The following is a 14,663-nucleotide window of genomic DNA, read 5'->3' on the forward strand; positions in this document are numbered from 1 at the left end:
AGAAATACTCCTGCAGCCAAGTACAGCGAAGTTGGCCAGACAGCCTGGTCCTCCTGACTGTTCCTTGCTCTGTCTGCCACAGGCTCCATGGCTGTCCTGCCCTGCTGCGGGGTAGCTCCATGTGCCAAAAAACTTGTGGGGTGTTTCACCCATCTGGGGAGACTGTACAAGAGCCGAAGCAGCAGCCCCTCCACCTGCCACTGGAAGAATCAGGCAGAGTTCAAAGCAGAAATGCCACGAGTAGTTTAGATTAAATCCAAATTAAATCCCATGCTTGTCAAACCTTATGCTATTACTGGGAGTGGCTGGAGCAGAGTGCTCGGCTATTTGCTATTAATAGGGTCAGGCTGCCGCTGAGCAGACTCGCTCTACCTTGGGGCAGCACACCTCCCTGCCTTCCTCAAGGAAAGAGATATTTTAGGAGGGTTCCCAAAGGCTTGTATCTTCCATCCCCTCGCAGAGGCTGGGAAGCAAGCTTGAATTAACACTGGAGGATGAGCCGCGTTTTTTTCTGTGGGAAATACGCCAGCTCGGCTGCACTCTGTGCACAGCTCGGAGCCTGGGTCAGCTCCAAATGTGGCTGGCAGCCCGCAGGCAGATGAGGCCCGTGGCGGCAGCAGTGGCTGCTCTTCTGCGGTTTGGAAAGACACGGAGTTCAGGCAATTGTGTTTGGTTTTGGTTTTTTTTTTTCAGGGGTTATCATGTGTCTCGCTATGGGGTGGCCTGTCTGGTTATGGTGAGAAGAGTCATCCCTGATACCTGTCCCCCTCAAACCCTGCCCCTATCTCCTGGTGCCATCCTCCCTTGCTGTCATCCCACCCATCACACCACACGCAGCAGGATCCGGAACCCCACGCTCGGCTTCTCCTGCTCATCTTGGCTCCAGACTCAGACCTACAGCTCCTAAAACCAGCGCTGGATGGTCCCCACCTCCCTCCTTTGGCAGCTGCTGGAAGTTATTACCGTCTTCCCCTGCAATGAAATGCCACCCAAATTCCTGCAGTGCCTGGGTCCTCCCATACTTGGTACCCTCCCACTCATTTTGGCTGGTTTGAATGCTGGCTCTAGCATTGTGAGGGCTTTTTTGCTGCCTCTCCACGCCTGTTAATGCCCGGGCAGCCCGGTCCCAGTCCTGGGGAGGCAGCGGGATGGGAGCCCCGCACAGATGACGGTTCCCACAGGCACTTAAAGGATGGGGCTTCATCAGACCTGAGCAGAGTTAGGATTGTTGGATTATGTGCCCAAGTCCCTCAAGCATCCTTGAAAAGTAAGTATTTACTTACACTTAAATTCTTGCACACACATCAGGGACAGCATTAGCAAATCCAGGACCTCATGCCTGAAAATCAGGAGCCAGGGTGCAAAGCCTAAGATCGAGAGCAAAAAACCCCAGAGCTGCTTTTCCTGCTGCCTTATTTCTGACCCCCGCTGAGCACCCTCTGGTCCATATGCCTCACATTTTCAAGCCTTCTTTTGCAATCAGGAGGGATAGATTTTTTTTGACAGAGACTGTGATTACTTCTTAGTCATGGAGAGCAAGAAGTGGAACTTTCAGAAGAATACCACTAAGCATCATGAGAATCATAAAAGAAATCACAAGCGCTGGTCATAATGCACAGTGGTGGGTCATGGTAAAATTTCACTGGGTGTGTTGGTGGGGACACGTGACCCCAGTAACGTGTTTGTATGGACTCCCCAGTTCACAGTACAGAGTCCCCAGACACAGAGACAGAGATACCCTTGTCTCTGCCTGTTACAACATTTACAGAAACTGCCTGTAAATAGAATTATAGGAATATTTTAAATGGATTTCTAGGCTGGACTCAGAACTATTCCCTATTTGTATTCCCTAAATATAAACCAGACTGTATCTTGCTAGCAAAAAACTGCCAAGAGCGTTTCTCAGTGTTACCTCCGTGAGTACCCAAGGAGACTGAAAGTTGTATTTGCACTTTTAAGGATTGGTGATGTAAATGTCTGCCAAACCAGTGACTCAGAAAGAGGAGAAAAACCTGCGTGCCCCATCTAGCCAGCCACAAGCACGCTGCCTCCAATCTGGAGTCTCTGCCGTGAGCGCATGGAGCAAAGCTTTTCCTGACATACTTATGATTAGCTCTGCAAGCAGGGAAAGAAGTCAAAGCAATTGTTTGCTGTGAATTGCCAACTTGAACAGTCACACTTGGTGCTGTCTCTCTCCTTCACAAGCGCCTTCCTCTGCGAGGGGAGATGCGGTAATGCCACGGGTGTGATGCCAAGAGTGGGCAGTGAGTTCCCCACCACGAGGGGCTCGGCCATAAAGAGCTCCCTAAGGAAAGTGAAGAAATCCGGGGATGAAGAGCCTAAAAAGGATCTTTAGGACCAAAAAAAGGCTGGCAACTCTGAGTCCACAGAGAACCTCATAAAAGTTACAGGCTCTGCCTCATGAAGGCTGGAAACCATTTTCCCAGAAGACCCAAGCCCCACAGATTGCAACCAGAAGTGATGGTGGGGAGACACGTCTGACACTGCCCATGGCTCAAGGCATTGCAGCAGACCTTGGTGGGGGTCCCACGGCGAGGTGCAGGCCTGCAGCAATGCCGACAGAGGAGAACGAACAAGACACCCCGGAGCAACCCAGCGGTACAGCCTGCATGTGCTGCGAGAGGACTCCATCCCTGGCAGGCATCCTCCAGCCGGGACAAACACCCTTGTTAGAAATTCTGCCTTGTTTGCTGGGGAGTGTTGGCAGCAAACACCCTCGGGAGAGATGCTCCTTCTCCGGGTGACAGATTGTGCCAGAGAAGCAGCGTGTCATAGGGCATGACGTCAGATGGAAACTTCTAAGCGTTCTTACCATGGAAATTACATTGCTGTGAACCGGGTTGTTTGTGGAGGCTCATTGCTGGTCCTGACAAGCAGAGGCTCTTTGGTAACAAATCACACTGCTCAGAGCTGAGGTTGAGCAAGGTTTTTCCTGGACTGTACCCGGGATGGTGGTACCTGAGCACAGGACACCCCCTCCCCTTCTTTCTTCACCATCCATGCCACAGGTGACCTGCAGTGACGACCTGCACTGAACCCACCGTACGTGGGACGGAGGAGGAGGCCAGAGCTTTGCCACTGCTCCTTGCCAGGCTCTTCCCAGCCCCTTTCCCACCCCGAGAGCTGCTCTGCATCCCTGCAGCTCAAGGAGGGTGAAAAGGTCTACTACTGTGACCTGCATAGCAGCACAGGCTCTATAATTACTCCCTGAAATACTTGCCTCGAGCCAAAAACTGTGTGCTAGAACTGAAGGAGACCTCTGTCTAATGAGCCTGTCCCTGTACGTCAACAGTAATTAATGTGCATCACCCTGCAGCTTCCCACCCCCTCCTAACAGGCTGAAATTTTATCCTCTGGTTATAATTGCAAATTATGGTTAAAATTTTAAATGCCTGGGAGTCGGGAAGCTGGATGCTACCACCCATTTCCCCGTGGGTACATGTGGGGCGGATGCTAGGACAGTTCCAGTCCCTTCTTTCACTCCTGGCCCTCTTACAGCTTTCATCCTCACCACCCTTTTCTCCTCCCTCATCCCCTTTTCTTCTCTTTCTCTCTCATTTTGAGTTTCCTCCTTTCCTCACCTTTCTTTGCCGCCTTCTTTTCTCTTCACCTCAGCATGAAACACCCTCCAGGAGTGTGGTGGAAGATGATCATCCCTCATGCACATGAAGCCACCTCTGAGCACAGCAGCCCCTTCCCATCAGATGGTGCTGCTAGAAATAATATCAGGGTATAGAGAAATAATAAAGGTACCAAAAACACACATACAAATACGGATGGGGCACATCATCCTCCTTCCCCCTGTGCTGGGAGAAATCACAGGAGAAATAAGACTTGGGGGTTTCTTGTTGATGTGGCATGTCTCTTCCCCAGCCACTCCCAGCACCACTGCTACAGGAGATGTGTCTGAGGGACATCATCTAAGGCTAAATAACTAGAACTTATTGACCTAGTTTTGCTGGTGGAGGTAACTCAGTTGCTGGCCCAAATGTTTCCCGTGGCCATTAGTGTTCAGCTGAGGGTGAAAGATGTACAAACACTAGCTAAAGGGCTTCCACACTCCACAAACATTAACTGATGGCGGAACACTCCTTCGTCTGCATCCCCTGGAAAAATCTCCCATCTGTAACCAGCATGCAGTTCTAAAATACTGGCCTAAAGCCAGTGATGGGTCCCTCGTTGGTGACTGTAGTGTTTACAATTATTCATTATTGCAGAAAAATACAGTATGAAGAATATACAAGCATTTATTCCAGATTCAGACCAGGTAAATGTAAAGGAACTCAGATATGCAGTGGGCTGGTTGCAATAGCTAGGTGGGCCTCTTTCAAGAAGAGGTTAAGCCTTCTGTTCCAAAACTTTTCATCAACAAAATGTAATTAAGGGATAACAGAGAATTTGGTCTTTGGTTTCTATCTCTTCTCAGTGTATAGAAAACTGAGAGCAAGCGTGAATTGGTGAATCGATGCCCACTTCACGCTGCGGATAGACAGCCTAGGAGAACAGACCAGGGACTGTGAATTCAGCTGATTTGGAAGTATAATGATAACACTGATGGTACTGTTGACCATTTAAATTATGGGCACACCCTGTGAGCTGGGCCACATATTGACATCTCATCTGGATGGCGCTGGGCTCGTGTTGGAGCTCAGATGATAAGAAACATTGCTTCTATATAATTTCAGATTCAGATACCTGCTGAAAAGCAAAAGTGAAGCTGACAGCCTCGTTTCCCGGCTCCGGATGAAGAAAACACAGAAAGCGTCTAAATAGAACAGGCTGCAGTTAAACAAGAAATGCCAGTTAAAGCAGAGGTCCGTATTTTGGTCATCTTGAGCACAATAAGTAGTTATTACTTACAACATTAGCGTAATTTAAAGATGAACAGTTATCCTTTAACACTGTGCCAAGTCAGAGCATGGCTGCTGGTTAAATAGAGGTCTCCAGCCCAATCCCTGGAGCCAGGCGCTCAGGCACCCCCCAGCAGTCAGGTCTCTGCTGCCAGCCTTGCCTTTGGAAACACCCAGGTTTTGTTCTCCACACCTCGTAGACCACTGCATCCTCTCTCAAAGCTACAGCTTGTTGTGGATGATAATTATAGTGGATGATATGTATATGGATTATGGAAGATACATAGATAATGCATGACATTTTCTGTTGAAATACCTGAGACAGGTAAAGAGCAATGCATTACTTTTGAATTTAAGGCAGTTATTGCATCTTTCTTCCGTTAACATTAAATATTCAGGCAGCTGAGTACTCTCCAGACATCACCTGAACACAGCAGACTGGATCACCGTTAACTTTATCAATGCGCCATCTATTATTGCACCGAATAAATGCAAAGTAAGACACTTCATTGGCTGTTTGTACTTTGAAATATATCAGAGATACTTAGACCTGACTGTACTGGTTAAACAGGCATGTTTGATGCAGAGCCTGAGGCAGCCTAGCAAACCTAGGAGCTACAGAAGGGCTGATGATCCTGGCGTGATGGGATGGGGCTGCTGGTGCAGCCTTGGTCAGCACGAAACCACCGGAGCTCAGTTTCTGCCCTGCAGCATAGGCAAAGAGCATCCTGACTGCACCTCGGCACGGTTTCTCATGCACGGCTCTGCAAACCCTTGTCCTGCTGCATGCCGGATGCTTTACAATGGTTTGTAATGCAAGTGCCATCCTCAGGACGGGGATACACGCTGCCCTTGTGGGGAGCGTTCTGCTCCACTCCTCCGAGCAGCAGAGACACCCACGCTCTGTCCCCCCAGGGTTTTAAGACATAATCTCTTTGTGAAATATAACCTACTGGCAAGCAAATACATCTAAGAATTCACTTTAAATACATATTTGGAAAGCTGCATTTTGGATTTTTTAACTCAAAACTGCAAGTAACGGAGAATCCAAATATGGAGAATTTGTAGGTTTTACTGTGTTAATTATTAAAAAAGAAAAAAAAAAAGGACAACATTACCCATCGAAACTGCATTCTTGTCAATCAAAGCTGGGGAACAGAGTATTTTTATAAAGACATCTCCAAGCCTTTGATACACTTGGTGGAAACCTTTTCAGGTAGTTTGAGAGCGAAGCGTAGAGCTGCCCTCGGATGCCTGGCTCCAGCAATGTTCCTGGTTGAGGACGAGTGTGGGGCAGTGGAAGGGATGAACTCAGTCAAGGGGCTCCTGCATTGCCTCAGCGAGGGTCTTTCTAAAAAATGCAGTTTCTCTGTCGAAAACTGGAACCTCAGCATAACTGTTCACTTGGTCGAGGAACAAAGTTAATAGCTAAGCCGTGGCATGGGTGAGAGGCTCCCTGACAAAGCAGTGGCTGCTGTGGCATGAATGCTCTCTTCATTAAGCCGCTCAGCTGGCTCAGAAGCTTCTGTTCTTGATGAAAGCAGCACCTGCTAATGCTGAGGATCCCATTCTTCATTAACAGTTCAGCTGGTTCAGAAAGGGAGCTCTGAGGCAGATGAACAATTTATGCAGAGTGGGATACATGACAAAGTAGCAGCTACTTTAGTGAATACAAGCATCTTTGTAAAAGTGCCCAGATGGTTCAGGAGCGAGTCCCATTCTTTGTGAAAAGCGCCGTTGTTGTTCTGGGCTCTGCCTCCCGCCTCCTAACAACACGCTGGGCACAACCCATCTTCCCGGGGAGCTGCAAAATTCAGTCTTCCAATAGACATCCTGCACAGGCCAAGTCTCTGGGTTTGCCATCATTTTTTCTAGCAGAATAATGTCATCTTCAAGATGTTGCCCACTGTCCAGGTCTCGCTGCTGCAGCACCACTGCCTGTGACATCTCCTTCCCACTCTGTCATTTACATTAATTGGACATTTAGATTAATTGCCTATTGGATACTAAGATACCTGAGCCTGATCCCCCTCTGGGGTGCCTCCATGAGCACAACCGTCGCAGGGGTGCGCCCAGCCTGACGGGCAGACCCAGTGCGGCCAGCTGGGCTGGGGCTGGGGAGGCAGGGGCTGGGAAAGACTCATCTCTTGTCACTCGTCATGGGGAAAACCCCTGAACCGTATGGCCCCGAAGAAAAGCACCAGGATCCCAGCCCCACACACCAGAATGTGGGCTCCCCACAGTGGGGATGGTGTCAGAGATATGAGAGCCCGGAGGGCCACCAATGTCTTGGAGCAGTTCTCCTTTCGAGTGGAACTGGGAAGAGCTCAGTTGGGCGATGCGGTTCAAGAAGGGATGCTGCCCTGCAGCCAGGAGAGGTCTGGAATGGTTGGTGGGAAGGGAGCCTGTGCTGCTTAGGAAAAAGTGAGGAACATGGTTTTGTAAACCATCTTTCTGGCTGGGAAGGCAGGGAATGAGTGAAGTCGGAGCAGAGATAATACGGGGACCAGTTAGCTGCACAGTTGGAGTCTAAGGCTGGGGCTCACGAAGGGAGGACGGGAGCTGCACTGCAGCCTGCGAACACAGCTGGAGGGGATGAACGCGAGTCTGCAGGCGAAGATGAGCTGAGTCAGGAAAGCGCAGTGGAGACAGGGCCCGTGGTGCAGTGGGATAGACCAGAGGCAGCTTAACATGGACCCTCACTGTAGCCTGTTTGGTTCAGGCGTTTTTCAGCGTGTGCTCAGCCAGGGTGGTGGTGGGAGCAATGCTGAACCGCTCGGTGGGGGCCTTCCTCTGTGCCCGGATGGCTGTGGATGGAACGGGACACCCAGGCAGGGAATGGCCAGGGCCGGAGGCAGAGATCTGCAGTGCTGCCGGCCAGGCTCCCACCCCTGGTCGGTGCTGACACTGCCACCAGGTATTTCACTTCTCCAGAGCAGCACCAACTGCAGCACCCTCTGCATCCGAGCAAACACTGATCACTTTTAGAGTCCATTTTGTGAAATAACCAGAGATGTAAAAGTTTCCTTCCAGAGCGAACGAACACTAAGAGAGAAGCTCGTGCCCTGGGGACCACCTCGGCATTTGGGCTGGCATGCCGCTCCACAAAAAGGGCCGTGATAGCTGACCCCTCTATGGAAATAGCAACCTATTAACCCGAATCTGTCTCTGGCAAGAGAGCCGGGTGCAGGCCGGTGCTTCTGGCAGTGACTTGCAGGCCTGCTGGGTCGGGCTTATTCACCTGCCCTCCCCAGGGACGCAGCCTCCTCCTTCGCCGGGATGGAGAAGGGCAGCTCCCCACCTCTCGGGGGGCCAGGGTACCCCCGGCCGCACGCACCCGAGCCCGCTCGACATCACTTGCAAGACTCCCCGCGACAGCAGCGCTCTCAGCGCCGGCTGCCCCCACAAACCGGGGGCTGTCTCCACAAACTGGGAGCTCCCCCCACAAACCGGGGTTTGCCCCCACAAACCGGGGGCTGCCCCCCCCCCTCCCCCGGGTGCGTCAGGCTGCGGGGAGCAGCCCCCGCGGGCAGAAGTTGCGGGCAGCGGGTGAGGACAGCGGCAGCCGAGCCCCGCAGCGTGTCCCGCTGTCCCCGGGGGAGCCCCGCACCCCCGCCGCCCCCTCCCGCCGGCCGGCGCGGCGCCGCGCACGCAGCTCCCCGTCCCTGTCCCCCCCCCCCGCCCCTCCGCGCCCGCGGAGCCCCCTCCCTCCCTCTCTCCCTCCCTCTCTCCCGCGCGGGGCTGCCCAGCGGAGGCGGCGGGGCCGCGCCGCCCCTGCCGCATTGGTTTGCGGCGGAGCCCGTCAGCGCCGCGGCGCCGAGATTGGCCCCCGCAGCCGGCGCCGGGTGCCCCCCCCCCCCGGGGCCTGCCTCCACCCCGCCCGCCGTGCGCCGCGGCCCGGGCACGGGCACCGCGCTCCGCTCCGCGCCGCGCCGCTCCGCTCCGCTCGGCCCGCAGCGGGGGCAGGGCCGGGCCGGGCAGGGCAGGGCCGAGCCGGGCGGGGGGCGCGTCCTCCGCACCCCCCCCCGCCCCCCCAGCCTCGCACCGCGCCGGCAGCGGGGATGTGAGCGGAGGCTCCGCCGCTCCGCGCCCGCTCCGCAGCCCGCTGCTCCGCCGCCCGGCTCGGGAAGATGCTGAGCAGGTGGATGAGTGGCAGCAGCAGGAACCTGGACCGCGAGTACAACTGCACCGTGCGGCTGCTGGACGACAGCGAGTACACCTGCACCATCCAGGTCAGCGTCCCGCGGGGCTCGGGGGGACGGGACGGGACGGGACGGGACGGGACGGCCCCGCGCCGGGGTCGCGCAGCCCCCCGGCGCCGCCGCGCTGCCGCCCGGAGCCGGCAGACAAAAGGAGCGGAGCGGCGGGGGCGGCCCGGTCCTGCCCCGCCGCTGCGAACAAAGGCAGACCCCCCTCCTCCCTCGTCTCGGGAGGCGACCGGAGCATCGCTGCGGGAGACGAGCCGCGGCTGCCGGCGGCGAGGAGCCCCGGGGCAGAGCTCCCCCCACGCCTGCGACCCCCTCCCCCGGCCGCGGAGGCGTGCGGGGATGGCGCGGAGAGCCGCCCGCCCTTCAGCCGGCGCGGGGGTGCCCGCAGCCCCCGGAGCGCAGCCGGGGCCGGAGCGGGGCAGGGGCGGCCCGGAACGGTCACCCCGGGTCCGGGGAGAGCCTCGGCCGTGCCCCGCGGAGCCGGGCCGGTGCTCGCCCTCCGCTGCCGGCTGCGGAGGCTCCGCGCTCCGCGGGGAGGACTTCGGCGCGAAGTAAAGTACCGGGGACGGTGCTGGGCAGGGATGGAGTCTCCCCTTGCCCCCGCCGCATCCCGGCTGCCCCCCTCATTAGCGCCCAGCTCTGCCCTAAGGAGCGGTGGCGGTCCGTAATAGTCCGGAGCGGCGGGGACGGGGTGCGCATCTGCCGCTCCCCGTGTGCCGGGACCGGGACCGGGACCGGGACCCGGGGCCGTCGCCCCCCCGCCCGGTTGCTGCCGGGGGCTGCGCGGGACCGTGGCTCAGCGCGCAGAGGCCGTGGGATGTCGTTCTTTCTAAAAACTAGCAAAACACGCTCACGGGCTCCGCTGCAACTAGTTCGGTAACGGGACCCGGCGGCTGGAGGGCTGAGAGGAGCATCCCTGGCTCCCGCTGCTTTTACTCTTCATCCCCACAATTATCATCATCCCTGGGAGGGAGCTCGCCGAAAACCTGTACGCTGTAGCACTCGCAACTATTCCTGCTGGTGTCAGCTGGCTTCAGCCCAGCCCGTAGGCAGTGGAAAATTCAGGGCAGAGTTTGGAGTAAAGGTGACTCAAGATGTAAATAGCAACAACTGCCACCTCCCAGCCTTTGCTGGGTCTCCCCAGTTTTCCCCGTCCTGCCGCTCCGAGGAGGAGGGAGCATTTTTTCATTTACAGGCAGAAATATGCTTTAAATGATAATGCTGAAGAATGGTTACCGAGGAGTGCTGCAGGCGATGGGAGGCACCGTCGGTTTTGCTTAAATAGTCTAAAATAGATAAATACGGTGTTTTGTGCAAATAACGGCTGAATGCCGTTCCTTCCTCCCCCACCTGGGTTGTAAAGTGTGACCCAGTAAACAACTACAACGGCAACCTAGTTTATTTTGCATAAGCAAAACTAACTCATCTCTCAGAGGTTGTTTTTGATACAAATTAAATGGAAAACCGTAGTTTGGGAGAGAAAGTGTAGGCAATGCAGTTAAGAAAAATCTGGACTTTCTGTCCTTAAGATAATTTAACAAGGTGTTGTCATTTTGCGTGTGTGGTTTTTTTTTTTTTTAAAGAGAAAATACTACTTGATCACGTATTTCAGTGGCTTATTTTATGTTCAGCATAGTAAATTGTGAATCCTGGTATTTAGCATGCATGACCTAAGGTATAAAGAATTGGCTCGTATTACCCTCAAAATCAAGGTTACCTCAGTTAAATATTTGTTTTCTATTGCTTTCATGCTGCCTTATAAGGCAAGTATTTATAGTCCGTGCAAAATTAAAGTGTACATAGTAGGAATGTATAATGTCTCGCAAGTGAGAAAAACCGTCACCATACAGGCTGCGAGCAGTGAATGAGTTTTGAAGGTCATTCCCTCACGAGCGCAGATTTTTCACATCTTGCTGAGATCCGTAGTGTTTCCTCGCCCAGGCTGTTTCTACGCCTGTTGTTTCTAATTTATGTATTTCTATTTTTACTTAAATATGGAGAAACTGTCCAAAGTGTCAGTCATCAGTTTCGTACGCAGTGCTGTTAATCACGGCGCACATCTGGGGAGCGATGCTGCTCGCTGGAAGTTTGTAACGTGTATTTTTGCTGCTGTACACCTGTGTTTGTGCCACTCGCCCTTGGCGGCGTGTGGGGCTGTGGACAGGCTTTATAGCCTCCCTGAAGTGTAGCCCGTCGGACATGTCATCTGGCTTCTCCATTGCCGGGGAAAGGAAAGAAGCACTCAGAGGCAGAGCTGATTTTAAGAGGTCTTATTTACCTTTCAGATAGTGGCACTGGTTAAACCTGTCAACAAAACTAACCTCTGGCTGCGCTTGATAAAGGCATGTGAGAAGGGGTTCAGTGCTGCTAGGTAATACCTGAATATTCTGTTTCTAAATAAAGCCTTTTTTATTTGATTATCTGAAGTGTACTTCGGTAATATTCCCATGATGAACGAATGGTTCATTGTCTGAGCGTGGATAAAACCTTCCTCTCTTTTGCCCTAATTTTCACTCCCCAACAGCCCATCCGAGCAGGCGGAGGAGCCTGGAGAGCTCATCCCCAGGTCCCCTGGCCCCGGCAGGCTCAGGGACAGTGTTGGGGGGACGGAGCTGCTGCAGGCAGAGGCAGCGTGTGCAGTGGGTCGGGGCAGCTGGGTTGGCACATCCATAAGCAGTTTTGTTGTTGGGTTTTTTTTTTTTTTTGTATATTCCAGTAGTTTGCTGTTTTGGGGAGGATGCTGTCCCAGCATCCATCTCCGCTGGGATCCTGGGGATGGTCTGTGTCTGTCTGTGCTGCGGGTCTCAGCCACTTGCCGGGACTCGGGAGGCCCCCAGCAGCTGCCTGAACATGGAGATGTTGGGCTTTCTTGACTCAGAAAGCTGGTATTTTAATAATATTACGTGCCACGGGGGTACCTTTTAAAAGCAATAAAGGCAGTAGTTTGCGGTGTGGGGGCCATCAGATGTGAGGAGGCAGCAACGCCCATTAACGCTCTGTCCCTTGGTGTTGTGCTGGCTGCTGGCCATGGGTGCTGGGGACCCCACTCCCGTGGGTGTCACTGCCCCGAGACGCATCTCCAGGGAGTGGCTTGGCCGGCAGAGAGGGGCAGCCATTCCCGAAGGCCTTTGGTTCATCTCCATGGCAAGGGTCTGGTCTAGCAGTATATTTAATTTATATTTACCACCTTGTGCTCCGTGTCTCCAAATGCAAACGCGAAGCAGTTTGCCAGCGAGGCAGCCTTGCAGCCGTTGTTAGAATAAAGCAAGCTTTGAAAAAACGAAGCAATGCTCTTGTGCTGTGGTTTTGCTGTGACTGAGCTGCTTGTCTGAGGAAATGTTTTAAATTCTTCACTGTGGTGTCAGTGGTGGTATAAAAGGCTTGAAATAATTAATGATTTGCCATTGCTCAATGCATCAAGCATTTTCCTGAAAAGACAGTGGCGTTTTGTTTCAAACCTCAGTAGTACTACAAGAATGTGGAGATGTGAGAAAATAAATACAAAAATGTGGTTTCCTAGATTCAGAATGTAAGAACTTTCTTGTGTAAGATTGGAAATAAAGGAAAACGAGTTCTTGACTATGCTCTTGGACAAACCCCACGTTTTCCACATGAAGCACAAAGTTCATTAGGAGACCTGACAGGATCATTAATAACAGGCAGTCAACACAAAGGGGAACCTTGGGTTTTTGCAGCGCTGGCTACTGTGAAGGTTATTTGTTCATTATCTTTTTATCTTCTGAGAGTTCCCAATTGCTTTTGCCGGGAAATAGGTTAGCAGACCGCTGCTTCTGCAGTGGGGTCTCGTCTGAAGTCCTGAGCACAGGTGATGCGCTCTGCACCGGAGGTTGCTCCCTGCTGCCGAGAGCGCCAGAAACCACGAGGCTTCATGCCGAGAAGTTTACGCCTGCTCGCAGAGCCTTCCCTTCTCACCTGCAGCCTGATCCTGGGGTGCAGTCACAGGGAGCGATGCCAAACCTGTTGTCAGAAACGTGGAGTAAGGCGGACTTTGGGTCCGAGGCTGTGGGTCTGCGCGGTGGGTCAGGCTCTCTCAGCATCGCCTGGTCTCATGGTCCGACACAGGCGAGGCTTCGGCAAAGCCACTGCAGCACTGCCAGTGCGTTGTGGTAGCAGGGAGAAGTCCATCAGCAAAGTTTCTGGGCTGCAGCGGGTGCAGGATCGCACCCCTCCCAGCCTGTGGGTCCCAGGGCTGGGGAAAGCGATACTGACAGGTTTCTTTGGCCGGTTTGCTGTTGGCTCTATTCAAAGAAATGTTTTTATTTATAGCATTGGAAATGTATTTGCAACAGAAACCTATCATTCTCACTCAGCTAAATCTCAGCAGAGCTGCACGCTGTCAGGGCAGCATCCTTCATTCCCTGCTCAAACATTTACATACATATGGTTTGTGGGCTCGGAAGAAAACTGCCTGAAATACACAATAAATTTGAAGACAAAGTAACAGTCAAAGCTGAGAGTTTCTTGGGTTTTGTCTCCTTTTTCCTTTTAAATTTATTTCCAAGTATATAATTTTAAATACAAAGGATACAAAAGGCAGCTGAGGAAAACAGCCACTAAATGTCCACTGAAAAACTAGTGGCATATTTACTCTCATTTTTAATGGGAGGCAGAAACACAAGTTGTTATGGAGATCCATCGAGAATATTTCTAGTGCTGCTATTTCTTCACCAGCTTGAAATGTCTCTTTTCTGTAAACTTTTCATACCTGTTTTATACCTGCTGTGAAACTGCTGGCTATCCCCCTCTTAGGAGACAGTCTCCTGAAAGAACTACTTTGCTTATCACTTTCCCATATACGATGTTGAAGACAAATATGGATATATATACACAGACATGCACGCACACACAGTAATACCACTGTAGAAAGATATGTACAGTAGCATCATGAAAGAAGAGGTTTTCTGCTTCTGTCATGTAAAAATTAGGTAATGCACAGTAGGAGGCTTTTTTTAAGGTGTCTGGGGAATACTAAAAGTACCTTGAGCAGCCCACTTATTTTTAATTTTTGACTCACTCTTCAGGAGCTCAAAGGGATCGTGTATGTGGGACTGACATCTGTGGCCACATTCCAGCAAAGCTGAGACTTGCATGACGCTTCGGTTTGCCCCGTACAAGACTAGAGGCACCGAAAGTGTCTGTGATCCTTGTCTGTTGGTACACCTGGCACGTCTGTTTTCTAGCCGAAACCTTGCAGGCTGGCTTCTCCTGGAAGCCATGTATGAAGATGGGCAAAGACTGCGCAGCGAGCAAGACCCTCACTGAGATGCCATCAGTGGTAGCGGGCAAGGTCCCGATGGAGATGCTGTCGGTCTGTGGAAGCTCCTCCACAGCTCGTGTCGGGGCGGGTGTCCTCTCCGGGGTGTGTGGCGTCATGCGTGAAGGTGGGTTCATAAGCATGGGTAGGGGCACTGGGAATGGTGTCTGCCTGCGCAGCAATGGGTGATTTTGGGTGTCAGTGGAAAGTGGAGTCCTTGTTAGCTTGGAGGGTAGCTACTCGGTAGCTGATGGGCACTTGGTCCTGCGTGTTCAAGGATGGTGTGCGCTTATCTTTGTCTCGTGCTAT

The 14,663-nt window shown here is 52.7% G+C and overlaps 1 protein-coding gene across 2 annotated transcripts in view; it reads left to right on the forward strand.

Annotated features, from left to right (window-relative positions):
• The first annotated feature begins 8,616 nt into the window (after positions 1 to 8,616).
• Positions 8,617 to 14,663, forward strand: part of FRMD5 (FERM domain containing 5) — a 118,239-nt gene continuing 112,192 nt past the window's right edge. The window contains exon 1 of one of the 2 annotated variants that reach the window (XM_069798732.1): positions 8,617 to 9,103. In XM_069798732.1, the coding sequence (XP_069654833.1) occupies positions 9,002 to 9,103 (102 nt within the window). In that variant the 5' untranslated portion in view covers positions 8,617 to 9,001. The remainder of the gene's footprint in view (positions 9,104 to 14,663) is intronic. The other variant, XM_069798734.1, reaches the window with a different exon arrangement.

Source organism: Haliaeetus albicilla, chromosome 12, assembly GCF_947461875.1.
Source record: "Haliaeetus albicilla chromosome 12, bHalAlb1.1, whole genome shotgun sequence".
Taxonomy (NCBI): Eukaryota; Metazoa; Chordata; class Aves; order Accipitriformes; family Accipitridae; genus Haliaeetus; species Haliaeetus albicilla.